This window comes from Atractosteus spatula, chromosome 11 (genome assembly GCF_055471065.1).
Source record: "Atractosteus spatula isolate fAtrSpa1 chromosome 11, fAtrSpa1.hap1, whole genome shotgun sequence".
Classification (NCBI taxonomy): Eukaryota; Metazoa; Chordata; class Actinopteri; order Semionotiformes; family Lepisosteidae; genus Atractosteus; species Atractosteus spatula.
The window spans coordinates 42,417,085-42,443,007 of NC_142716.1; the positions used below are offsets into that span (position 1 = coordinate 42,417,085).

General features: G+C 38.2%; 2 protein-coding genes across 2 annotated transcripts in view; both read left to right on the forward strand.

The window, feature by feature from the left end:
• Positions 1–12,452, forward strand: part of ccdc57 (coiled-coil domain containing 57) — a 31,936-nt gene extending 19,484 nt beyond the window's left edge. Inside the window, exons 14-20 of the mRNA XM_088927071.1 lie at positions 1,549–1,749; positions 3,048–3,104; positions 3,411–3,639; positions 4,760–4,905; positions 5,891–6,031; positions 6,203–6,458; positions 12,136–12,452. Coding sequence (XP_088783197.1) covers positions 1,549–1,749; positions 3,048–3,104; positions 3,411–3,639; positions 4,760–4,905; positions 5,891–6,031; positions 6,203–6,458; positions 12,136–12,347 — 1,242 coding nt within the window. The 3' untranslated portion in view covers positions 12,348–12,452. The remainder of the gene's footprint in view (positions 1–1,548; positions 1,750–3,047; positions 3,105–3,410; positions 3,640–4,759; positions 4,906–5,890; positions 6,032–6,202; positions 6,459–12,135) is intronic.
• A 4,002-nt stretch (positions 12,453–16,454) lies between these two features.
• fasn (fatty acid synthase) overlaps positions 16,455–25,923 on the forward strand; it is a 41,974-nt gene continuing 32,505 nt past the window's right edge. Inside the window, exons 1-4 of the mRNA XM_088926699.1 lie at positions 16,455–16,774; positions 24,373–24,512; positions 25,212–25,364; positions 25,731–25,904. Of these exons, the coding sequence (XP_088782825.1) occupies positions 16,731–16,774; positions 24,373–24,512; positions 25,212–25,364; positions 25,731–25,904 (511 nt within the window). The 5' untranslated portion in view covers positions 16,455–16,730. The remainder of the gene's footprint in view (positions 16,775–24,372; positions 24,513–25,211; positions 25,365–25,730; positions 25,905–25,923) is intronic.

The window sequence follows — 25,923 nt, forward strand, 5'->3', positions numbered from 1 at the left end:
TCCAGTGCCATTCAAGTATGTCTCTATTGGGCCCCAAACATTCCTATACTCATTAAGTTTCCCCTGTAAATGATATGAAAATGATTTTTAAGATGCTCGAGTTACAACTCCTGTGATGGATTGGGAGGACATGCTCATCTGTAAATTCCACCTCTTAAAGCCCCATTTGTTGTTTTTAACGTAAGAATTGGCGACCTAAATAAACACCTAACAGGAGTGAACCTGTACCAGCACAGAAAGGAGAAAGAAGGGTAGTCAGAGCTCCTCCAGTTCCCATTGACACATTTGTCTTTTAGCAAGCAACAAACCCCACAGCAATGTACATGAAGGTTAGCACTGATTACATGTCCCTTACAAGCTGGTGGGTGTCCAGCAAGCAGCTGGGGTTGATATTTAGCCAAGAGTTCAGAAAGGCCTGGACAACTACTTCCAAGCCTACTTCTGTGGTGCTGAACCAGCTGTACCCCTCTGGAATCCTGGTAGAGTTGGCTCGAGACATGGCCTAGCTTCGAACTGGCAATGGCTGAATCGGAGGGCTCACCTCGTACTTGGACAGAGTGCCTTTGGAAACCACTGCGGAGCTTCTGTGCCATTCATATTTTACATGCTACAAACGCCACCATGTCTTAAAGGAGAACTAGTATTGATTTGAGGAGTGGCACGTTTCTCACTGATATGCCTGATGTGCACTGGCAATGTGCTGCCAATTTTGAGCTGACTCTTGAGCATTTTCTGGTCATAGCTGGTTATTGACATCATACAGGCTCATCAATGTCCGAGCTGCAGGGCTCAGCCTGTGTTCTGAGTGCCTTTACTGGCCAGGCCACTCGAGCACTATTGATACAATTCTGACAGAGATATCAATAGCTTAAAACTAGTATCTCAGAGGACCCAATGTATCAGTCTTTTTTTCTTCTGTAAAGTAGAAAAAATTGTTTGGAACTGTAGAACTTGAAATAGATAGGTATATAATTTCCAAGGATCGTAGATATTTCTTTTTAGGTGTTTATGTAACATTAATGTTTTTTCCCTTGCATTGTGAAGGTTTAAATGAAATTTTGATATGTTACTGATGCACCTTTCCCTGTTCTCCGTATTCTCATTCAGTGTAAAATACCCAATGTAGACAAACGCCACAAAACACTTATTTAGGACTATGCACTTGCACTTGGTAGAAGCATGGATTTCAAGACAAGCAAAAAGCAGTATCAAATTCTGCCTTTGTAATTTACATTTGGTCGTTGAGTCCCTCATTTATCTAGTTTTTAATTCTAGTTTCAAATACAGATAATTGATAATAGCTGTGAAACAATATTATCAATTGTGATTTTTATTGTAATTAGGAGTAGGACAATATTTCAGGTCGTTTCTTATAAAACATCCTGGACGGTACTCTGAAAACTTAAGCAAACATTTTCAAGACTTTTTTTTTGCCTTTTTTTCAAATGAGTGTAAAAATATTGCAGAGAACATCCTTAAACAATCCGAGATTTTCCATTTAGAAGCCTCATTGCGGGGATTAGATTTCTATGTCGTTCTGTGTCTCAGCTCCACACGAAGCAGGCGGAGACTGATGAGCTGCGCTTCGAGCTGGCCAATCAGAGGAAGCGGAGCGGGGCGGAGGAGGCGGGACTGCGGCAGCGTGTGGCCGCAGTGGAGATGGAGTTGGCGGAGGCGAGGCGAGAGGCGGAGGAGTACCAGAGGGGCAGTTTGCTGCAGAACCTGGAAGCTGTGTCCCTGGGGAACCAGGTGAAGGAAGACCGAAAGCAGTGGAAAACAAGTCCAGGGTCATTTAGAGGATCTGATGGCACAATATATTCTATCCTCAAATATTAGAATATCGAAACTATGGAGAAATGTATCCATTATTTTGTTTCTGTAGATTCCTGTTGCAAAATAGTGGAATATTTTACCCTCTTCTGAACTCATATCAGTGTAGATGTAGAATTCATCATACATTTTTTTAACTTACAGTACATATTAATAAATAAAATACTAAACTATGTAAGTTAATATCCCTTTAAAATTGTCTTGATTCATTAAGCATATAGTACACATATGCTTGTACACACCTGAAGAAGGCTCCACGGCCGAAACGTTGTGTTCTCTTTCTTCTTTTTTTCAGCATGGAATAAACCTATTACTTGTTCCTTTGCAGCCTACGCATGCTGACGCAGCTACCCACCTGAACTAGTACACATTAATGTAACAGTAATTCATTTCTAATCTTTAAGAATAAATTATTGCACATTATTCACCCATAATGAAAATCATGACATTTTTTATCTAGGCTATAATGAGCCTAATTCACATGAGGTTCTGATGACATTAAAAGTATGGAAGTAAAAAATAAAGAATGCATTAAAACCAATTAGGAAAATGTAGCTGTTAAATGTAGGATATTGCTAAATTTGTGATTATTACATGAGATGCTGTTCACGTCTCTGTTAAACATCTACTAAGTCTTTGTGAGTGAAGCTCAAAATATTTTGTAACAGAAAGCTGTGCATTTTTATGTAGAATTTCTTGTTTTATTAATATTTTTCCATGTACATTTCTTTACAGTTCTCTTTATGTATTCAAGCACATGTTTTATCTGAAACACCAAACAGGATGCTGAAATCTAGAAAGGTGTTTTTTTCAGTGTTAGATAAAGTACTTTGTGCAGCAACTGTGTTATGCAACTCCAAGGGTTTCATAAATGTAGGATTTTATCAGGTCTCTTATCAGGTGGATAATTGATCCAATTGCAAACATATCGGGATTCACTTTGTGCTTTCTTCTGTTAATTTACATAAAGCTGTTCTAATTGTTTTACTGATAATCGCATAAAACCAGAAATAGTTTATAAATTAATTTTAATGATCAAGATTATTATTTGCTTTGAGAAATGTGGATAAGGAAGGTAAAGACTTTAGTATTTAAATGCAATTTTAATTTTGTGTCGTCAGAATAATCTAGAAAATTCTAATAGGCTTTTATTTGTTCACCACTTTTTTTTACAAAAAATGAGCTCTTTGTATTTTAAAGTTTATCCTTTGCCGTAGGTCTCTGCTTTGAAACTGGACATTGCAAGCCGGAGAGAGCCTATCATTGTTGAGCAGGTATCACAAATCGCTGTATTAATACAATAAGAAAATAAGGGAAATATAGTGGAGAACAATCTGTCAGTCAAAAAAGTTACAGAGAGCAAAAATAAGTAATAGCACTAACAATCCAGGTCTTTGACATTAGATAGTCACTGCCATTGAAGCAGTAATTCAGATAAACCTTGATCATTCAAGTCTACTCCCAGTATGCCGTTATGTTCTGTGCTGTAGAGTGGTAAACATACTGTATGACAGCTGCAGGTTGTCAGTATTCTCACTTTGTGTGTATTGTTTGTTTTGTTTTTATTCCTGCCTCTGCAGAGCGAGATGGTGAAACAGCTACAGGATGAGAACCTTCGATTGCGGCAGCTTCTTGTGGCAGAGCGCCCTGATGCAGGCTTGTTTGGGAAAGAGAGAGTCAGCGTGCCCATGTTGCGGTCCAAACTGAAACAAGCTGTCTGCTACATCTCTCAGCTGACCCGCGATAAGGAGCAGCTGATCGAGATGGGGAACAGATTGAGGGCCCAGCTGGCTGAGGCGGGGCTGAGCGGTAAGCCCCCTTTTACCTTCACCTCTTAGAGCTTCTGTAACACAGCTGGCTTCTGCTGTAGGCGCTGAGTCCATTCAACATAGAAATTCAATTCAGAGATGTTTATTATTGCAAAACCTTCTTTAATCTCAGGTTTTTAATCCTTTTCAGTGCTGGGTTTCCGTACTTTCATAGCATGTTAATATGTGACCCATCATGAATCTGAGTGAAATAATTAACAGGAAGCAAGAGTAACAGGACATGAGTCCTGCTCGTTGGTCTTCCACATTAGTGCCTTGATCCAGGATTTACAGCTGAATTAGTGATGCGTCAGCTGTGCTTTTAATTTGGAGAAAGATTTTTGAAGAAATGCAAAGCCCACCTTCTTCCAGAAATCATTTAAAACCTGCTCTGCACACTGTTGATTTACCCCCAGAATCTGGAAAATCGCCTTCCTTCTGGTGTGCAATAACAACATCTCACACTTCTGTGTACAAATTCTCAGTATTGCTGAAATCATTTTTGATCCTATAAATTCTATTGTTTTGGATCTTATATTTTTGTATGTTTTTATTAGAGGGTCAAATTAATTGAGACACAAATACAGAAAGACTTTGTCATAACGAAAAGGTTGCGTGGTATAATTTCTGCATCTGTTTCCACTGGTAATGACATTTTAACTACACTGGGTAGCATCCTATTGTCATGGCATTGATTTTACATTTCCATTTAATAATAGATAGCTTATACCAGAGCACTGTAGATTCTTCTTCATTATATTATGGTGTTCATCTTAAACACCCATTTTTAGAAGTTTTAGTAAACTAAACTTAGCTGAGTTTCTGAATTATTAAGTTCAGAAGTATTTATTTCTTCACAAATTATTTTTCTTTGCATTATTCATTAAACAGTTTTATTGTGCAGAGTCATCATCACAACGATTTTTTTCTTGGAGCTAAAATGAAATCGATAAAGAAAATAATGTCAGTATAAAAACTAAAAAGGAAAGGCTACACAACTGGAATGTGTGTATGTCAGCATGGACAGCTTTCAGCTGACGTAGCTCCACGCTCCATTATTTCAGCATTGCACCAAATGTCTTCAACATCTTTAATGAAAGCGTTAATATTTTTCTGAGGAGGCCATCGGTTCCCGAGCTCTACAAATAAACCCACTGAAGATCTCGTCCCTTCAGTCTCAGAATCTCACTCCATGAAAAGTACAACCCAAGACCCACAGAACCGCCTGTCTGCTCTTGAGCAGCTCCAGTACCAGCTTACCACACAGGTGAACCAGTCTGCAGGTCTTTCATTTGCCACTGGCATTGAGCATTCTGCCGAGGAAGGCTGTCATAGAAAACATTACCTTTAATAAATCCAGTCTGAATTTTATATGTTAGTCTTTGATTACAACCTTGTTTTTATAACCTGTTGATCTCAGTGTACGTTTGATTTCATTACTGTGTAAAAAATTCTATATGACAAATTTCAGCATGATCTCAGGAGACCCTTTTATTGGAGGTTGATGTGCATGGAGAATTATTTTTATCACATATTGTGTGGACTTTTAAATCTCGTCTGCCAGTAACAAGCTTTTGAGGATTTCATTTTCAAGTCCTCTTAGTGTTGAAACTTGCCTAAGCTTCAAACAGTGCGCCACTTTTTCTTAAAAAGAAAGAGACTTTCTACTGTCTTTTCCACTGAAAACTCCCTTTTCAGGATAATAGAAAGCAAAGTCTTTACAGTATATACAGATATGTTGTGCTGTTGTCTTAATCTGTTGTGTCTATTTAAGTTCCTGTTATTAACATTAAGTAGAATTTTCTTCCAGTAGGGGGCAGCAGAATGAAAGAATTGGCTTTGATTGTATGACCAGCATTAGCTTAAAAATATTTCCTTTCACTGGTAATAACAAAGTTCACCGTCGCTTGATTTTCTAAATTTATGACATAAAATATTAGCTTGCTTTGAACTACAAAAGTCCTAGCTTTGCGATGAATGACAATGAATGACTGTGTGTTCATGTTCATTAAATGTGTTAACTACCATGCAACCAAAACAGATTTTTTAACTCACGTTTGCAAGACATGCATTATAAGCTCATTTGGAATAAAAAAACGAAGATAGTGGTTTATGTTTTAACATTTTTCTCTGGTGTATATCTTAAAATGAACAGTACTGGTGCTGATGGAAGAGATTTTGGAAAATTTTTGTACTGTTGCCTGCCACATTATTTGCTTTGTTCACTCATTTATCCCCTTCATCTTTCTCAGGAACTGCAGTATGCTCAGCGAGAGCAGTATAAAAAGACCCCTATAGTTGTACGTTACAACTTGTCAGACAGTGAAAGTGGGGACAAAGTCAGGATTAATAATCCATGGGATCAGCATTCAAAGTCTGAGCTCAGTAATGAGGTAAGGTTACATTTCCAGTAGTTGTTTCTAATGACAAATGCACAGCTACAAGATTCAGATAGCATAGTATATAGAGTAATGAATGTATCTCTTTGAGAAAACTCCTGTGATTATTTTACACTTTTCTGTACTCATACGTTTTCCTTGATTTGTGCAATTTTCCCTTTCTAGAAAAAAGCTAGTCCTCTGCATTTTAAGAACAATGTCAGAAGAAGGAAGGAGAACACACCTCCAGCTTCTAGCCATTCACATAAACCGCACCAGGTGGAGCCAAGCCAAACATGTCCTGAAGTGAGGCCACACTCTGACCAGTCACAGCTCTTCATATCATCTCTGGGAACTGACAGTACTCTGCAAGATGTCTGGCAGATGCTGGACAGAGGCTTGAGTTCCTCTGGCTCCACACCTCAGGAGGGTTTTGAGAAAGGTAGGTGAGGGGGCGTAACTGTCCTAAAATCTTTTCTATTTCTCTCACTCCCTTACATAAACATATCAAACATTTTTAATTGACAGGTTAAAATGTCAAAATTCAGCAATTATTGGGACAAATAAATAAGCAATCAAATTTAGTCGAGAGCAAAAGAAGAATCCCTTCATAGACTTTTTCATATGTAACTTGTTTCAAGTCCCTTTTGAATGCTCTGTCCAACTTTTTTCACATTCTGAGATGGGATAATTTTTTGAGCCCACTGTCCTGTCCTAAACAACAATATTCCTTTCTCTCACATGATGCTTTCGTTAAATAATGACTCCTTTATGGGTTACCAGAAAGGGATCAAATGAACATTAAAACGTTTGTAAAGGAAAGGAGGCCATTTAGCCCATCTAGCTTTTTTTGTGTTTTTTGAAGCTAATTATTCTGAGTGTCTCATCGATGTGTTTCTTGAAATAATCCAAGGTCTTGTCTTTGACAACATGGGTGTAGAAAGTGTTCTGGACTCGCACAACCCTTTGTGTTAAGTTGTAATCCTGTTTTAATTGAATTTGCACATACAGTAGTGTCCTCTGGTTCATGTCTCTGTTCATCCTGAGGAATTCCATTGAGTCGATTTTGTTAGTGCCTTTGAGGATTTTAAATACTTGAATCAGATCTGCTAGTAGACTTCTCTGTTCCAAACCAAAAAGGTAAAGTTCTTTTAGTCAGTGTAAGACATTCCTTTGAGCTTAGGATTGTACTGTATCTCTTCTTTCTTATGTGGACTGATTCCAAAGTAACAATATTTTCTGTATATATAAGTGAAATAAAATATACAGTATATGTTTTCTTTCATTATTTTTTAAATAACATATTAATTTAAATTTTAGACTTACAGTATTCATTTATTTGTTCTTTTGGGACACTGCTTTCTAATCTTCTATATGCTTTGTGTTGGAATTAATCTGTTCTATGTTAAATGCTATGTTTATTTAAATTGCTGATTCCATCTATATGCTATGCCTTTCTACATCTCTTAAACTCTTTCCTGAAATTGTAAACCTTTGTTTTGGACATACACAGTTTCAAAATATACATCAGAGTGTACTATATTATGATCAGAATTCCCTAATGATTCTTTCACCTCTGTTTTCCTTTGTCTTAATTTTTTGAAAACACCAGATTAAATCAAGCATTCCCTCTGTTAAGCGTTTTGGAAAACTGAATAAGGAAGCCGTTGTTAACCATGTTTATCACTTCAGTTTCAGTTGCTGACACCCCTGCTGGTATTTCCCAATCAAAGAGAAGAAAATTAAAATCTCTCATAATCTCATGTCTTCCATTTCACATACATCTTTGATTTCATTATATTACATTGAATTATATATATACACTGTATATTGGTAGTTTGAATGTCATTTGAACATTTATATTTTAGTACTAACAGTAATTTATCTTAAGAGTTAAAAGATTACCGTATTGCTTCAAATTGGAATATAGATACAAAAAATCAAGAGAAGCAAGTATATTTCAATCTTTATAGGATTAATATTTTTTTTAATCTTTCATTGCCTTATATTATAGCACAATAACCTATTATAACATACCACAAGCACTGAGAACATGCAGAATATTTTTGAACAGGTAATCATTTACCCAAAATACTTGGATTAATTTATAGTTTTTATTTATTGTAATTGTTGTTGGGGAAAAACTTCTCCTTTTTACAAAAAATGGTATTTCAAGAAACGTTTTCTGTAACTGAATTCCTTTAAATCAAATATTCATTAAAGATAAACAATGTATTTGCATAATTTATTTCTGTGACTACCAACTATTAACTTGTTCAGAAAAGGTCATGTAATTCCTAATTCACACCTCATCACTTTCTTCCAGTCCCTAATCCAGTCTTGGGGAAAAAATAAAATTTGCTAATATTGTAAAACAACATTTGAATAATTTAATTGCAGGCATCATAAATCACACTGAAAGGTATTGTTTAAAATTTCCAGAGGAATAAATCAGATTTCATAATTTCTGACATAATTTGGCAAGACATTTGGCAGGCAAAAACTACATTTGTGAATTTCACTGACGGCCAAGGAAAAAAAGCCCTTGCACTGTGGCTCCTGGCATTTGCTCAAGGACGAAGGTTTCCTAATTCGGGGAACTGGCCTTAGCCCACAGTCGGCAGACAGAGCAGCTTTCTCTTTAGGTGACTGGTGAACACTGAGAGACATTTCTCAACTAGCTAACATCAGCCAGTTCAGGGTAAGGGCTATCAGGCTTTTGTAATGTGAACAAGAAACTGGTTAATCATTGATTGTTTTACAGAATCAGAATGAAAACATATTTTCATCAACAAAATATTCTCTAGATGCGTGGAACTCCCAGCAGATAATATTAAAATACTACAAAGTTGTGTTTATTCACTCTTGACAGTATTTCACTATTCTGGCAGCTCACCTACTGTATTAGTTGTAACAACTTCGTCATTCTGCTGTACTGTTGAAAGGGTAAGGTATTTGCACATTATACTGTATAAATCAAGGACAGCTCGCACCATAAGTTAAAGATTCCTGTATCTTCTAATTATGCATACTTTGTATATTATTTAAAAACATACTGCTGTTTTCTCTGTAGTGACTTACAGCTCACCTACTGCACAGAATGCTAGTGAGAAACTGTAGGGAGTTTAATCACTACTTGTCGTTTGTTGCTGTGATACCATTGCTAGAGCATAATTATTAGAATGGACTAATGGTTTGGCTCTTTGAAAAGATAGAAAACCTTTATCGTTTAATGGTTCTGTGGTGAGCAAGAAAGTAAAGTAACATACAGTGTGTTTCTACATACTCATTGTTCTCACATTCTCATTGTGATGCTTGGAAATGTACATAAAGGTTTGCAGAAATGGTTTTCTGTGTTTATTTCTTCATTTTAAACCCCCTACATTTACCCTTTTGAATGCAAAAATAAATATCCATCCTGTTAAATTGTGATTTCAACCTTCTGACAAACAAACCATTGAAAAATTAAGTCTACAAATGAAATAAACAGTGGTGTTTTATTCCATTGGGAAACTAATGGGACAAGTGAATTTGTTTACTGTCATATGAATAAATCTTGATAGATTATGAAGATTTGTGTATGACACATAGTTGTTAGTTGTCTTATGTGGCAAATTGCATCCATATGTAAAATATTTCCCATCTGTGTGTTATTTTCCTTCCTTTAGCAGGAACCAGTATTTTGCTGCATAGCAAAGGTATAACACTGAGATAGTTCATGAGAACTAATGGAAAACAATTAAAAGTCGGTTACCCTTTCCAGACATTTCTATACAACTACATTCTGTGTACAAGGGGCTTATTCTGTTTTACATGCTAATTGATATTAAGGTTTAAACTATTTATTGGCCTCATCTGTCAAACAATTCTGCTTTTGTTATATACAGATTGTTTCCCGAGGGAAGAGAAAAACAAAACTGTGTTTAAGAGAATCAGCGCAGCATTATGAATGAATCATTCTTCTGAATGCTTATGTTATGTCTTATTGTGCTTGTGATATGTCTGGAAAATACAACTGATAATTTATACTGGAATTGCAATTAGGAAATTACTTTCTCATGCATTGTGAAGGGTCTATGTATATTTGACAGTTAAAATATATTGCAGTAACAATTGTTATGTTTATCAGTTTGAAGTGAAGAGAATTTTGCAATGACAGGCTGTTGTTTGGTAACTGTGCGTGATCATAAAGTGTGCAGTCTTGTCTGAGTCCGTGCTGTAACAGTATTAGTGGGCATTGCCACATTATTGACAGAAGTCAGTCTGGTAAACAGAGCTGCCTTATTGTTTAATTGCTGACCGGAATGTTGGCAGCATGTTCCAGATTAGCAGCAGAAACACTTCATCACACCTAGCAGATAAAAGGGCACAGCACAGGAAGGTATGAATTTTGACAAGTACTGGGCATACTTAAAAGTACCTCTGGTAGAGAGTTGAAAACATGTATTAAAAGAATTGAAAAAGTATTTGCCCAGTTGCCAAGTCTTTGCATATTAAGAAAATTGGAAAATTCTCAAATTATCAAAAAAGTATAAATGAAAATTCACGTTTGTTGTATGTAGGATCTTAATAACTTAATTCTGTGAAGGTTCAACACTAAGTAGTTCATTTTTGATGTGAGTTAGAGGGAATCCTGAGTAGCTCAGCCAGTTGAGATCCTTCAAGGTCTGTACAGTCCAGGCGTCACCGATAGCCTGATGTGGCCAGGGTTTCTCAAGAGGACCTGTTCAATTGTCCAAGGACTCCCAGGGTAAGATGTGCTAGAGTCTTTATGTGAGAGCCAGTGAGAGAGACAGTGCCAGTGCTAGATTACCTATTAGGTGCTGAAGGTACTGTGCACCTCTCATGACCCATGGCAGTGTAATGCAGCTTCAGGCCAGGTTGAAATGTCAATTCCAAATTGGGAGCATATAAAAGCAAAAGGTATTGTCAATTCTAAAATTATAGCATATATTTATAGTACAATACAAATATACAATATACTATAACAGTTTTTGTAATAAAGTTATATGAAGTAATACAATTCATTGTTAAATTCCTTTGAGAATTTGATATTATTTTAAACATTTATTTATGAGAATGCTTTATTTGAATTGCAGTAAATCCAGAAGAATGAATGTTTTTTGTATTATATAGGAAGTCTTATTTTAGTTACAAATTGATCTAATGCTTCCAAATGAATCGATATGTGATCAGTTTAAAGGATTTTTAGCTGAAACAAATAGGATAGACTTGGCTTTTAGACTTTATTTAATTATAATTTTATTATGTTGCTTTACAGCGTCAGTGCTTCGTTCTCGTTTGTGATATAAATTCTACTGTATGTCACTGGGGTGTTTCTATTTATTATTACCAGTGCAAAGATCTGGAGATAAGTTCAGGTTGCAGCTGATAAAAGCAGTCTGCTGTAGTCAATAACTGCTGAGGTTATCGCAAATGGTTTCAACAATGTTTGCGTTGTATTTACACATCTCACCTCTCTGTTCTAGTAGCCTGGTTCAGCTGTTGCACAAAAGTCATACATTGAACAGCAGGACACTGCTACCCAAGGTCTCTTCATCTCTGCCTGTCCATATTAATAGTGGAGCACAGAACATAAGAAAGGTTGGACGTGAGAAGAGGCTCTTCTGCTTTTTTAGCCCCTTTTAATAGTAGCTGCCTAATCTAAGGCTCTCCTCCTGTCATTTCTTAAAAGATGCCTTGGCTTCAGCTTCAATAGCATGGCTGAGTAGCCTTTTCTATTCTTCCACAGCCCTCTGTGTGAAAGAACTGCCTTCTGTTCTCAGGTTTAACTGTATTTCCACATACTGTAGTTTCTGTGAAGATTATGTTATTAAAATCCACATCACTTTAAATGGACTCAGGAGTTAAAAGGGCTGATGACTATGCTGCTTCCTTTGGTCGCCATGTAGCACTTTTCTTTTATTGATATTTTGCTGGCATAACAAGCAACATGATCATTCGACTCGAAAAAATGATCGGTTCACAGTGGGTCCTTTTTTGTTGGGCTGTCATAATAAGGTAATGAGAAAATTTGATTTAAAACAAGCAGGGCCTTCATGACCAGAGTGTTAATAAAAGCCTGTTAGTCTTTAGCCTTTGTGATTTTGTCCTTGCAGTGCCTGGTGTGGGTGTGGGTGTGGGTGTGGCTGGGACCGGAGAGGCAGTCCAGGGACCCAGCATCCCTGTTCTAGAAGACTCTGTGAGAGTCCAGGGGAAGAGAGCAGACCTTCAGCCGAGAAAGACTCCTGGAAAATCATCTGAGCCCAGCCAGAAACACAAACAACACAGCAAAACTCCAAAGATCAGAAATTACAACATAAAAGACTGAAAGGAAATTGATTTCAACACCATCAGCACAACTACATTTGTATTGTAAATTACATGTACAGACTGTGTGGTACAATTTGTTTTTCACAGTCTTGTGTTCACAATTCTTAACCTCGCTCATCAAATAGCAATCTAGAAGTCTGTACTGTCCATAAATTAGGAAAGTGTCATGGTGAACAGTTATTACAGAAATGTTGTGAACGTTCAAGAAAAAATAGGGAATCCGTGAAATTTACATAAAGCATTTGAAGTTGAGAAATTTCATTTTTATGTACAGTCTTTTGGATAATAGATTGATTTCTGTTTGTACTTCCGAGAGTTGTAAGGGACTGAAATAGTATGCAAAAACTCTAGAGCTTCTGTGTGCAGAGACTGGGCTTTATACCAAAGCAAATGATGTTAGCTAATCTTGAGCTGACAGCACACTGGTCTTTGAGCTGTGGCCTGACTCCTCAATACCATGTTAGATTTCAAATTCCTGATACTTTTTCTGTGCTTATTTTAGTGCCAGTGCTTTCTTACAACAAAACACATATGCTTTAATTGTGTATTATATATAAAATATCCTTTTTTACTTCAAAATAACTTGTAAAATAGATGTCAGCGCTGATTAAGAAATTCTCAAAGATTGTATTTTATATGCATTTCAGATTCATCATTGTGAATTAGAATTTATACAAATTAAAATCATAACCTGTCTAACCCTACTGTTTTGTTTTTTTTTATTTTGGCAATTCACATATTTCTTAATCACCTAAATGCTTTATACACTGTATTTAAAAATTGTTGCACTGTTCACACCAGTAGATTTAAATGGACTTTTAAAGTGAGATTAGAAATGTACTAAATCAGGAATGAACAACTCCAGTTCTTGGGGGCAGGTACTGTACTTTTCATTTAGCTATTAATTAAAATCCAGAAAGTTAGTGATCAAGGGCTTTATCCAAATAAGTAGTTCAGGTTTCAAAGACGATGAGAGGAGGAATGAAAATCTTGTGGGCCTCCTGGCCTGGGTTTGTTCATACCTGATGTACTGTACATGTTGAAAATAGTTTATTCCATTGTTTTTCAGCCATTTTTCATTTGGTCTCAGAATGCTTCACCAGTTGTGTTTTTTATGGACGACACCAATGAGCAGTCTTCCCTAGCCAAAATGCTTTAGGATTTGTATTACAAATGAACAAAATCTTTTGTTTGATAGATTATTTTTTCCTTTTAAAATAAATTTAAATAGAGGCAGCTTTCCCAGTTCTTTATCCAATTTTCAAAAAAAATGGATAATGTACTAAAATACTTTAATAATAAAGGCTTTCTTTTCAAGAATTGTATTTTACTTGAACCATAGTAACCTCTCTGCCTGCAGTCAGTGTGGGGTAAGTAACCTGAAATGAATCTCAATTCACAGCCGTTCCTGGTTACATCACCAACACAATTTCCACAGACACTAACTCCTCCTATTCTGTACTGTCATCACATCACCCTATCGCCTAGCAACACCCTCACATTCACTGTGATTGGACTAGGCCACACACCCCTTGCTTATGATTTGTCCAATTTTAGTCTCATTAGAATATTACTGTTGGAGGTAGTGCCATGTACAGTCACTTACAAAGACTAATTTATAGCTTTGTTTCGTGGGTCCGCTTGCATTTCAATTTTTTTTTCCTTCAGCAAGAAATATATTTTTTTTTATTTAGCTCCTACGAGTTAGTGTTCCCTCGGAATAAGGCAACACTTCTTAAAAGTCATGACACCCTTTAATCTTCTGTATTTGCACTCAGAGTTTCAGGGCTATTTTCATTGTTCAGTTTTTTGCAATGGTCTTCTATATGCATCTGAGTTCACTTTAAACCTGTGGGATTGCATTCATTGTTCCACTTGAACAAATGCTCCCGGAAGTGAAACAGTGTGAGATTTAGAACTTAAGTCTGTACTTCAAGGTAACATTTGGAATGTAATGTAAGTGTGTAGCATTTCAATAGGAAAACTCACTTTCTACCTGTGAAAAAATATAGAAGGGAAGCAGTACTAAGAAAACCCAACCTAGAGCAAAAGATATTTAACCACACCGTAAGGCCAGGAATAAGGTAAGAATTTTGGAGGTACACAAAGCAGCTCTGTTGATCATCTCTAGTTACAACAGTAGAAGTATACACACTCTCGGTCACTGAAGTTCATTCAGTTCCCATCAGAACCAATAATGATCATGATGAAGGTCACAACAACACCAGCAGTGTTTGCAAAGAGAACTTTAACCACATTTTACCTCCTCTGCTCTCTGTTGGTATCATCTACTACAACATTATAACCTCTGCGAGCACCTCTGATGCCCGTTTCATATTGCCAAAAGGTTCTTACACACAGAAGTATCTGGCTAAAGAAACCTATGCATCACAAAGGTTTTTAATTGTCTCCCTGAGACCTTAAAGAATCCTGAGACAAGTGAACATGTCCTTTAAATAATAGAAAAAATGAAAGTGTCCATATTGAAATGTTTTTAAAGTCCCCTACTGATGTTTTTAAGATGTACTGTAATAAGAATAGTTATTTTAGAATAGGACTTGAAGTTTACTAGGCAGAAGCGAATGAGAATAAAAACTCATTTGAGTGAATGAGAAGGAGGAGAGGGAACACAATTTTCTCACTATACAGGGGCAACCACAGAGCAGTGACTGGCTGAATCAAGCAGGACTGATTTACATGCTGAAGAGTTTCTGCACTATTGCCACGTGCAGGAGCAATGCTTCTGGCCAGACCTTTTCAATACCTGAAATCAAAAGCCTTTAACACAATTGACCCTTTCTGTGCTCTTTGACTGCCAGTGATGTGATCCCAAGTGTTTCGGACTTTGATCCACTACCGTTAAATTAAGGAAGACTGCAGTAATGCAGGAAGCACCTAAAGTAGTCTTCCCCAAGACAACAAACTCATATGAAACTACAATACTAATTGTACACTGTCTAAACGCTGTTGTGCAACAGTCTTAAGACACAATTCTCAATTAGAATGTACATATGTTTTGAGCATCAGCTATTTACTCAAAACCTCTACTAGTCTTTTCTACTATTATAACAACATTGACTATTATTAATACACCTTAGAGGGGCAATCAGGCTTTTGATTGACACATATATAATTTACAGTGATCAGAATCTTCAGAAATGTGATCAATACAACCAAGGTAAACTACTGTACGTATATGCAGCTGCAATGACGTGTGCCATTTAAACCTTCAGTTCCGTTTCCCAATTACAGTATTCATCGTCAGGGGCTCCACGTCATTAACTTATTTCGATCCTCTCTCCAGTATATATCCACAAACCTATAAGGTTATTTTATTACTATAAAATACTGATTCATCTGAATTGATCCAGTGAAAAGAGAACAGTACGAAATGATAGTATTTTACATGACTGATTTTAAACGTTTGTGAAAATCTTATGATTCCTTTACTCGTGTCCTGTCACTGATTACACTGACAACACATATTTTAATACAATTAAAAATAACTAGGACGTCAAATCTTAGTTTCTATTTGTGTTACTTTTTCTTTTCATATTGATCCAAGTAAAAGTTAGCCTATTTTACTTAATACATCCGTACATGTATCTGACATATTCCTGCGCAATGCACGCTGTTTGCTAAAAGTAACGCTGAGATTAAGAAGTAGAAAAAAGATCGAATATATTACGGATGATTTGGAAGTGAACCATAAAATTAATTTATTGTCGCCGGCATTGAGTGGAAAGCGTGTTTTAAACAATCGACTGCATCGCCCTTCTGTCAAAACCAATAAAGTTTAAATAATCAATAAAACGAAGCACATTATTGTAATCCAGATAATTTCTGGTTTCTGTTGCCAGGTCAATTTGGAAATGGATGCTGAGGACACTGTACAATACTGTATTACAGTTTCCAGCAATGATGACCTAACCTGCCGCAGTCTTCCAGAGAGCCTGGCGTTGGGTGCCACGGTACCCACACAAGGGGCGAGGGCTGCTCTTTTGCTGTATTTGAACTTTTGTAACCCCGTGTCTGAGTTGTGCGAGAGGACGGGTTTTTTTTTTCTTGTGAATTCGCAAGAGTGTTTGGAAATCACCCCATTACTTTCTGTGTCTGGGAGCCCTGCCTTCTTTCTCATTGGACTGTATTGCAAAGCCAAGCTGTCAGCCCATGTGGCGTGGCCACCGAGCATGTCAGACATTTAAATGAAGTAGGGAAAGAGAATCAAAGAACCGAGAGAAATTGAGAGGGTAGGCAGGCAGGGAACTGTAAGATCGAGCGTTGTCCGGCACTTATTGTAAACTGGAATCTGTTAAAACCACGGATTATAAAGCAGATAGGGCTCAGGTGCGGAAGTAAATCGAATAAAATACTTTTTTATATGAGCTCTGAAGATACGCAGGAAATACGTTCGGGTTATTACAGGTATGTGCTGTTATCTCCATTCATTATCGGTTCTGCGATAGTATAGGCGCATTATCTGCGTTCTAGCAAGAAGCACTATTTATCGTCCTTATATAAAACACATTTATTTTATTTATGGGGTGTGTTTTAAAAATGTGGACTCACTGGAGAGAATAAAGGCATGGGGTGTAATGGATGTGATCAGATGCAACAAGAGAGGTTTGGTAACAGCAGAAGGAATACTGTGTTTTTGATGGAAATAAAACGAGAAAATACTGCTCGTTTGGACATTGTCACATAGGCGATGCTTACGATGACTAGATTGAACTCTTACATATTCTGTGTTTATAATGGATTGACCTGAAACGGAATTAAATTGTTCAATGATGTCGTAATGGTGATAACAGATTCCGAAATTGCCTGTAATGGCGATACATTTGAGACTTCACTCCTGAGAGACTGCACAATACCTAACTTTTAACTCCTTGCACTAAACCGATGACACGAGATGGCTGACTATGTTCAATTGCATTAGATAAGAAGGAATGATGGAAAAGAACGCCTTCTTCCTTTATATCAAACGGAGAGTTCAAATTAAGTGCGGGGCAGATGGATTTGCATTGTAATCTCCAGTAAAGAATAAAGGAAGGGCTTAGAGAAATGCAGTGTGTTAGAGCGCATTACATCAATTTGGCAAGAAGCATAATGTGCGTAGTCAATGCGGCGCGGTGGAGAAGGCCGAGCTACAGTAATGCCTTCAGCGCATCCAGGTCTGTCACTGCGAAACAGCAAGCCCACTTCTCGAAGTGACTGTGGAATAAATGTAGGCAAACTAATATGCTTTTTTAAAAACTAAATAGTACGAGGACGTAAGATTTAGATTTTTAAATTCAACATTATCCAATTTCAAATACATGTCGCAAGAATGCACGTCAAAATACATCAAGCATAATATGACAAATCGCAATATTTTCCGAATGACCACTCTTATTTTTTCAAATATCGGTGATAAAATATTTGGAGAGACTGACGTCATAAAATGGCTGGTGACTGGTCAGAATGAAAAGACTGCACTTTTTTGTTGCCGGTCGATACTGCTAGCAAAAATGCATTATGCGTCTTTTAGTATTTCCGCATTTCCGCAAATACCTGATTTTCAATAGTATCAGTTTTTGTAGGGGAGAAGGAAAAAAAGCCAGCTTGATTGAACATGGCCTCAGACGAAGAGTTCAAGCACTGCTTTATCGCAATGAATGGATTTCACAAAATGGAGTCACTTTCTGTCACCATCCGTAGCAGGTGCTGTTTGTTTAGGCAGATAAGCGGGTACCCAGTGGTACAGCGGAGTTTGCGTTTGCGAAATAATCCGTCAACAATTAGAGAATCATACGTAATGTTTTGCAAATTTAAGGTTGTTCTAGACTAGAGGGTGACCTGGAGAGTTCATAGTGATGTTGCTGCAGTATGATAGTTTGAAAATCCTATGTAGATCAGGAGACTTTGGAGATGGAGTTTTTTTTTTAATCTCTGAACTCGCTAAAATTCAGGAAGCACATGGAACGAGATACCTAAAAGGCAATGTGCTGTTTCTGCAGTTTTTTTTAAAGCATCAATGCATTAATCATGTTAATTACTCTAATTTCCATGCAGTGGAAAATTAAACTTAATTGAAGTAATGGAAGGTGTCTGTTATGCGTGGAAGACTGTTTTACTTGTTTGGATTTTATTCTGTTTGGAAAGGATAATGGAAATAAAGTATTGTTGTCATTGTATCCCTTAGATTTTCTGAGGTGCTTCCATTATCAGTGAACCTAAAAGTAGGGTTCCAAAGAACTGCTATTTCCTCTGCATCTGACAAATATTTAAATTCATCTGAGTTTAGGCTCTGACACCTGTTGGTGTAATACTTTACCTAGTGTGGCAATATAGGTAGATTTCTTTATAGTCTCTGATTACATTTAGCAAAATGTTAGTCAATTGTGGTCCTCAGGGGCCAGGACAGTGGTAGAAAATATATTGGTGCTGTGGAATACGTCCACAGAAGAGTAACCAAATAACGTCTGGGGCTTAAGGGAATGTCCTACACTTACAGAAACGTTCTAGGCTCGAACACAGAAGAATAAGTGGGGCCCAGATACAAAATCTAATTTCAGTGCTCTCAAAATCTTTGAGAAGGTCAACCCAGCAGACTTCTTCAGGAGAAACCACGCAACAAGAGCCAGGGGACACAGCTGGAAACTGTGGGGAAGTTTATTTAAAACCAGGAACAGGAGGCCCCTCTTTATTCAGAGGACAGTATGGAACCATATACAGTACATCCCTGTACAGTGTACAGAACAGTTACACAGTCCATAGCTGTGACATACAGGGTCTAGTTGAGACATGACCAGTTTGAGGCTATAGTGACTATGAACCAAAACCTGACATAACTTAAAAAAACTGTATAAATTATGTTTATATAAATTAAAAAATGTGAACGCTATTGTCTCACTAGGTGTAGCTCAAGTACAACCAGAGAATTTTAATTCTGTGTTTATATTTAATGTGATGTTCATATTGTTTTGTGCTGCAGTATCCACATGGCTCGATTTATATTCTGAGCAATATGTGTGGAGTCTATGGTTTCCTCTGTGATCTGGAAAAGTCTTCATGTTTTCTTCTCCCATCATAAGAATTTGAAGAAGTCTTTTTTTCAGCCTTCGGCTTATTCTTAATTCAAAGTTATCCAGCCTAGGTTTTGCTATCAGAGTTATCTACAGATGACATGGCCACTTGACTTTCAGCTGAGCTTCAGATGTGTCATGTCTTTAAACTCTATCAGAATGCCCATAAAAAGCTCTATTAAAGTTTTATTTCATGCCCAGTACGAGTTTGAGAAGAAAATCTATATTTATATAACCTTTAGTGATTTTATTTGCAGTGTATCATGTAGTCTTGGTGTAAATCCAGGTTTTATATTTGTTTATCTAGCAAATTTATAGCAGTTGCTTCTTACTGTTATTAATGATAAATAAAAAAATTCATATCCTAAATGCTTTAAAGACTCACCCAGTAAGTCCAGTTTTCAGTAGATGTGCTATCTCTTCAGTGTGTAGCTCTGGGTTTTGTGATGATGCAGACATGTCAGGACTCTAATTTAAATGCAGAGGTGACTTTGATATTTTCACTTCGGCTTTTTATATTTTATAGCCCCTGGGGATCACTCAGTACTTGCTCTACAATACTGCTCACAGCCTTTATTCTTATATTAAGCTTAAGGGAGTAAGGTGTTGATCTGGAGTTACTCTTTTTGAACATGCTGCACCTCTGATTTCCACAATGATCTCGACTTCCAAGCTGAGGTGCTTGGCCTTCTGTCTGAAGGGAGCTTATCACCAGGATGATCTTGACCAGTGAGGATATTGAAGGGTTCTGTGTGGAATTCGGCAGGTGGGGAATGTAGTGCACACATGGCCTGTGTTGATAAATTGTCAGTGTAATTCTTTTAATTAAATCACAGCCAAGTATAACATTTCCTGTAGATCCGATGACTGTATATAGTTAAATATATAGTCATATATGATCATAATGGCACAGAGGGCATCTTTAACATTGTCTTGTGATTTTACTGAAAATAGTACTATAAAACTAAGGCACAGAAAAAAAAAACATCAGGACCTTCAGAACACCATGTTGGGAGGGAACGTAACACCAAAGAAGGAATCTTATTCCTTTGTCTGATCTATCATCATCAAAGCTAAAATCCAAGTCAAATTTATATTGATTGATGTGCGATATAGTTTAATTGCTATCAGAGTGGTTCTGCTCCATTATTGAGTGTTTTGAGCCTTAGATTTTAAGTATTAGAAATTCCTGCTATTGCTGTGTTATGTTAAGGTGATTCTTAGTCATATTCAGAAAAAAAGGGCCTGTTTTCATAAAGAATTAGGAAATGGAGCCTCCTGCTGATGTCTTCAGTCTCTTACTGATATATAAGATGAGTTATATAAAGAATTATAGAAAGTATGGGATGATATACAGTATAATGAGTTAGCATGCAATTGTAGTTCAGTCATATTACTGGGACAGAGAGAAACGCGCTCGCTTAAAGAGGCCATTTATAGATTAAGTGATCTATCGGGACTGGTGGCCACTGAGATCTGGGTCAGGTAGATTAAATCCACTGTCTTGAAATCCGGTTAAATGCTTTTTAAAGCTCAGCATGTACTGTACTAGTTGCAGTACTTCCTTAAAGATAATGGAGATGAAGTATTGTCTGTTCTTTCCGCAAGGTTTCCTGGGATTTGTGATAAGGGGTTCTGTGAAGGATGACAGGAGGGTAGTTTCATCTTTAGACTCACTGGACAAGGATGCAGTGCAATCAGTTTGATTAAAAATCAGTAAAATGGAGGGGATAAGATAAATACTGTATGCCTTTACAGCGGAATAGCTCCCATTCTGTCTTTCATTTTGCTTTCACTGAACCAGGCTTTTCTAGCGGTAGTGCAGGTGGCTGTATTTACTGTACCTGCTGCTGCCAGGATCTGAATTTTGTTTCTATGACACCGACATGGTTATGCAAGCGCTGTTTTCAGCCCTGTGCCATTTGAGATATTACACCGAAAGCCCTCCTGACCATCCTGACCGCTTCTCTATGGTAAAGTAGATTCACCCAGAGCAATTCACAATGGCCCCTTGATCTGAACGTGATATATTGCAGGCTAATAATACAATTAAGATTGTTTTCTAAAGATTTTTTAAAAGAAGATTCTAGTTTGTTTACATTTCTGTCGGTTTTTGCGACATACAATAGCTCTAAAAGTCCTGTAGTGGACACAGGATGACATATGGTAGATAGCTAGGTAGCTCACTTAGTATAGTCAGCTTATCTCTGAGCTTCTGACACACTGAACTGTTTTACTGGAGTGAGGGCGCATGGGATAGCTTCCATTGTGCCTGTCTTCACTCTTCCCTCCACCTGCTCACACGCATGGGTCTTTACATGTGAGAACCTGCCCGGCGCCTCTCCGCCTTCCTCCTCAGCATGGGTTACCACAGAAACAGAAGGCAGGATAATAACTCATCCGTGAACAACTAAACAACCTGTGCCAGAGCTGTAAGTGACCCACCCACATGCTGCTCCAACTCTGGCAGCAGTAGGTGCACACATGTGAGTCGTAGAGACATGGCTCCGTGCACCCTCGCTGGCCTGGCACGTGCTGAAGAAGAAAAGCTGGTAATACATGTTGGGCCTGTGCAAGTGTGAGGGGTCTGTAGTACATACAGTACTGGGAACTTTCACACCACTTTGATACTTCTGATTTACAGATCTGTACAGTACGTTCTAATACAATCCTTATTCTTCTCGACTTTTTCTAGCCTGCAAAACATTTCAGGTTTGTATTCAACTTTTGAATCTTAATTTACATATAATGACTGCAGCCAGCACAGTGGTGCAGTAGTCTAGCTTTGCTGCCACCCAACACTTGGGTTCACAATTCCAGATGTGGAGTGCTCTGTGCATGACGTTCATAGTATATGTTCTCCCTGCATTTGCAGTAAGGTCTGATAACAGACGGGCAGGTTAATTGGCCCTAGGTTTGAGTGTGTGTGTGTCTGTGTTTGTGTGTCTTCCATGTGATAGGCAGTTGTCTTGTCCAGGGCGTACCCTGCCTTGTGTCCTTTGCTTACTGGGAAAGGCTACCCCATGACTCTGAATTGGAGTCTGAATTGCAGTTAGAAAATGGATGGATAAAATGACTGTATACAAGCTAAGTTTTATAGTTGCTTAAAGCCTACTGTTGACAATAAGGGAACAAGCATGCAGATTGATAGTGTTCTGAGTTTAGTACTATGTGCATAGCCACTAATGCAGATTAGTGTGCAGATCAGGTAGGAATCACGCAGGGAACCTGCCCAAATACTTCCCTGCCCAACTAGCAGGGCGATGGACAGATCAAAGAAAGGCTTTTGATTCAGTTTGGTACTTGGCAATCCACTGGCCAATCCAGCACACAGGGCCACACAGAGAGGTGGCTATGCCTTTCCACTTACCCCTGGGGTGCTAATAACTGTTGGTAGGCTGGTATTCTTTGAGGGCGTTCGTGGCTCTGAGCTCACTCCTCTCAGGCGCAAATTCATTGTGGAAGTTTAGCTCTTTTGAAATCAGACTTCAATTACGCCCTTCCTTAGGAAGCGCAGAACAGAAGGAGTCTTGTTATTCCTGCGTTCATTAGCTGAATCCCAAAGTTAGCATAGGCTGCAGTCAAGCAGTCTGGGAGGCAAAACTGCAGAACAGAGAGAACTGAGAAGCAAGCTGAGGTCTTGCCAGTGCTTGAGGTCTTGTCCAGCTTGGAAAGTAACCTCAAGTGTCCGATCAATAAAAAGGGTGACCCTGAAATGAACTAAATGAAATACAGAACAGTAATCTGCCCGGAAACTGTCAAAAAAGGCTTTTCTGGCATTGAGCAAATAAAGCTATATTTATTGGTAAAGTATTTAGTCCTTGAATTTACATGGTCTTGATTACTGTAAAAGAAATTCCAGATATGTCACAGAAATTGCTCGGTGTAGCTGCCTGCTTTATTTGCCCCTTTGGAAGCTACTGTAGATTTTATCATCTTTGTAATCAGTATTACGGATAATTTCCTTCCACTTTGTTTAAATTTACCTGTTTGTCTGTTAACCAATGGACAAGTCAAACGAATTCAAATTGTGCACTTTGGGTCCAGAGTACCTCTGATTTTAGCATATTTTCCTTTAAAGGAAAACAGGCAGAAATGAACAGGGCATGTTAAAGCCATAACATTCAACAGCATAATGAAAACTACTTTGCCTTTTTATGAGATATTTCTCACATATATATGTATATAGCGTTACCAATGATACCCCAATTGCAAAATATGCTTTAAAATATAATTGCTTACACTTATTTAGCGCTTTTCTGGACACTCCACTCAAAGCGCTTTACAGGTAATGGGGACTCCCCTCCACCACCACCAATGTGCAGCCCCACCTGGATGATGCGACGGCAGCCATAGCAAGCCAGATCGCTCACCACACACCAGCTCTCAGTGGGGAGGAGAGCAGAGTAATGAAGCAAATTCATAGATAGGGATCATTAGGAGGCCATGATTGGTAAGGGCCAATGGGAAATTTGGCCAGGATGCCGGGGTTACACCCCTACTCTTTTCGAGAAATGCCCTGGGATTTTTAATGACCACAGAGAGTCAGGACCTCGGTTTTACGTCTCATCCGAAGGACGGCGCCTGTTTACAGTATAGTGTCCCTGTCACTATACTGGGGCATTAGGACCCACATGGACCGCAGGGTGAGGGCCCCCTGCTGGCCCCACTAACACCTCTTCCAGCAGCAACCTTAGGTTTTCCCAGGAGGTCTCCCATCCAGCTACTGACCAGGCTCACACCTGCTGAGCTTCAGTGGGTTGCCAGTTGTGAGTTGCAGAATGATATGGCTGCTGGCTATGTAATGGATGTAATGTAATATTTAAACCATATCAATAGAAAGTGGTCAAAATGAATTTCGCATCCTCTCTGGTATTGTTGAGGCTTTACTATTGTGAATATCCCTGTGTGGGGCATTTCTGTTGTCTTATCTTACATACTTGTTCCTCATAACAGAGACGCTCGTATCATGGAGGACATTGTAATAGCTGGGATTTCAGGAAGATTCCCTGAGTCTAACAACCTTCAGGAATTCTGGGAGAACCTCTTCAATGGGGTGGACATGGTGACAGAAGATGACAGGAGGTGGAAACCAGGTGAGGTCAAGAATATTAAGTCTGTGTCTGTGACTGGATCTGCTATAACTGATATCTCTTGACTGCCACCAGTTTGTGAAGACCCTGGTAAGACAGGACCATACTGGTTGTTTTTAATTGAAATTTAAAAAATAAATAAATTTGCAAATTACTTAAAATTCTAATTAAAGGTAGGCCTAATTTATTTTCCAAACATTTCCCGTAAAAGTACTGTTGGCTATAAATGCATTCACACCCTTGAAAACAAATTCATTCAGTCTTGTTTTGTAATTGTTTTATAACAGATATACACTGCATTTCTACACTGAAGAAAATCTTGTAAGGCCTAAGAATCCTAATAGAAAATGCAGATGTACAGTTGTAATTATGTAATTATGGATACTTTTTATTTCTTAGTAATGTGAATATTTGGCAAACGACCGATTAGGAGTTGGCCTACAGTGGCACTCTCATTTGTGAACACTTCTGTAGGGACTTCTGTAGGGCATCAGGAAGTACGGTAGCTCTAAAAGTCCAAGAGAGGACAGAAATATACTGTGGTATTGATACAGATACTTCACTTACTATAATCAGTTTAAACCTGAGTTTTTTACACACTCATACTATTACATACATAATGAATTTCCCTTGAACAGTGCAAAGACATCACTCTTTTTTTCCGTACCCTCTTCATCCTGGATCACTGTGCTTCCTTCTCAGGACTGTATGGTCTGCCCCAAAGGAATGGAAAGCTGAAAGAGATCAACAGATTTGATGCCTCGTTTTTCGGTGTTCACCCCAAACAAGCCCACACTATGGACCCCCAGCTCAGGCTGATGTTGGAGATCTCATATGAAGCCATAGTAGATGGAGGTGAGTCAGTGCGACAGAGACCCACACACTGCTCTAGCCTCTCATGTCAGTGCAGAGCTGTTGTGTGTATTTGAGTATTTGAGCCTCAGGGTTTTCAATGTTAAAACTTTCAAAATAATGGTGGCTCCCAAGTGGGTGAACCCTTAAAAGTGCTCGCTTGGAGTGCTTGTTGAGCCCCATACTCAAGGGGCCGAACAGACTCTGGTACTTTTGAAGCGCACTTGGGAGTTTGAAGTAAGTTCTACTGGACAGCAGAGCTTTTGACGGACAGTCTGGGTTTCACGTCCAGGACCTAATGACACTCATACAGGTGGTCCACTGTGGCCCTGTGTGTGCTAATAACCGTGTTGTTCTTTCTCCTCTCAGGAATAAACCCAGTGTCCATGCGTGGCTCTAATACAGGGGTGTACATCGGTGTCAGCGGTTCTGAGGCTGCAGAGGCCTTCAGTCGGGACCCCGAGGAGCTGCTGGGATACAGCATGACAGGCTGTCAGCGTGCCATGTTCGCCAATCGCCTCTCCTACTTCTTTGACTTCAATGGTAGGGCTGAGTGAGGCTG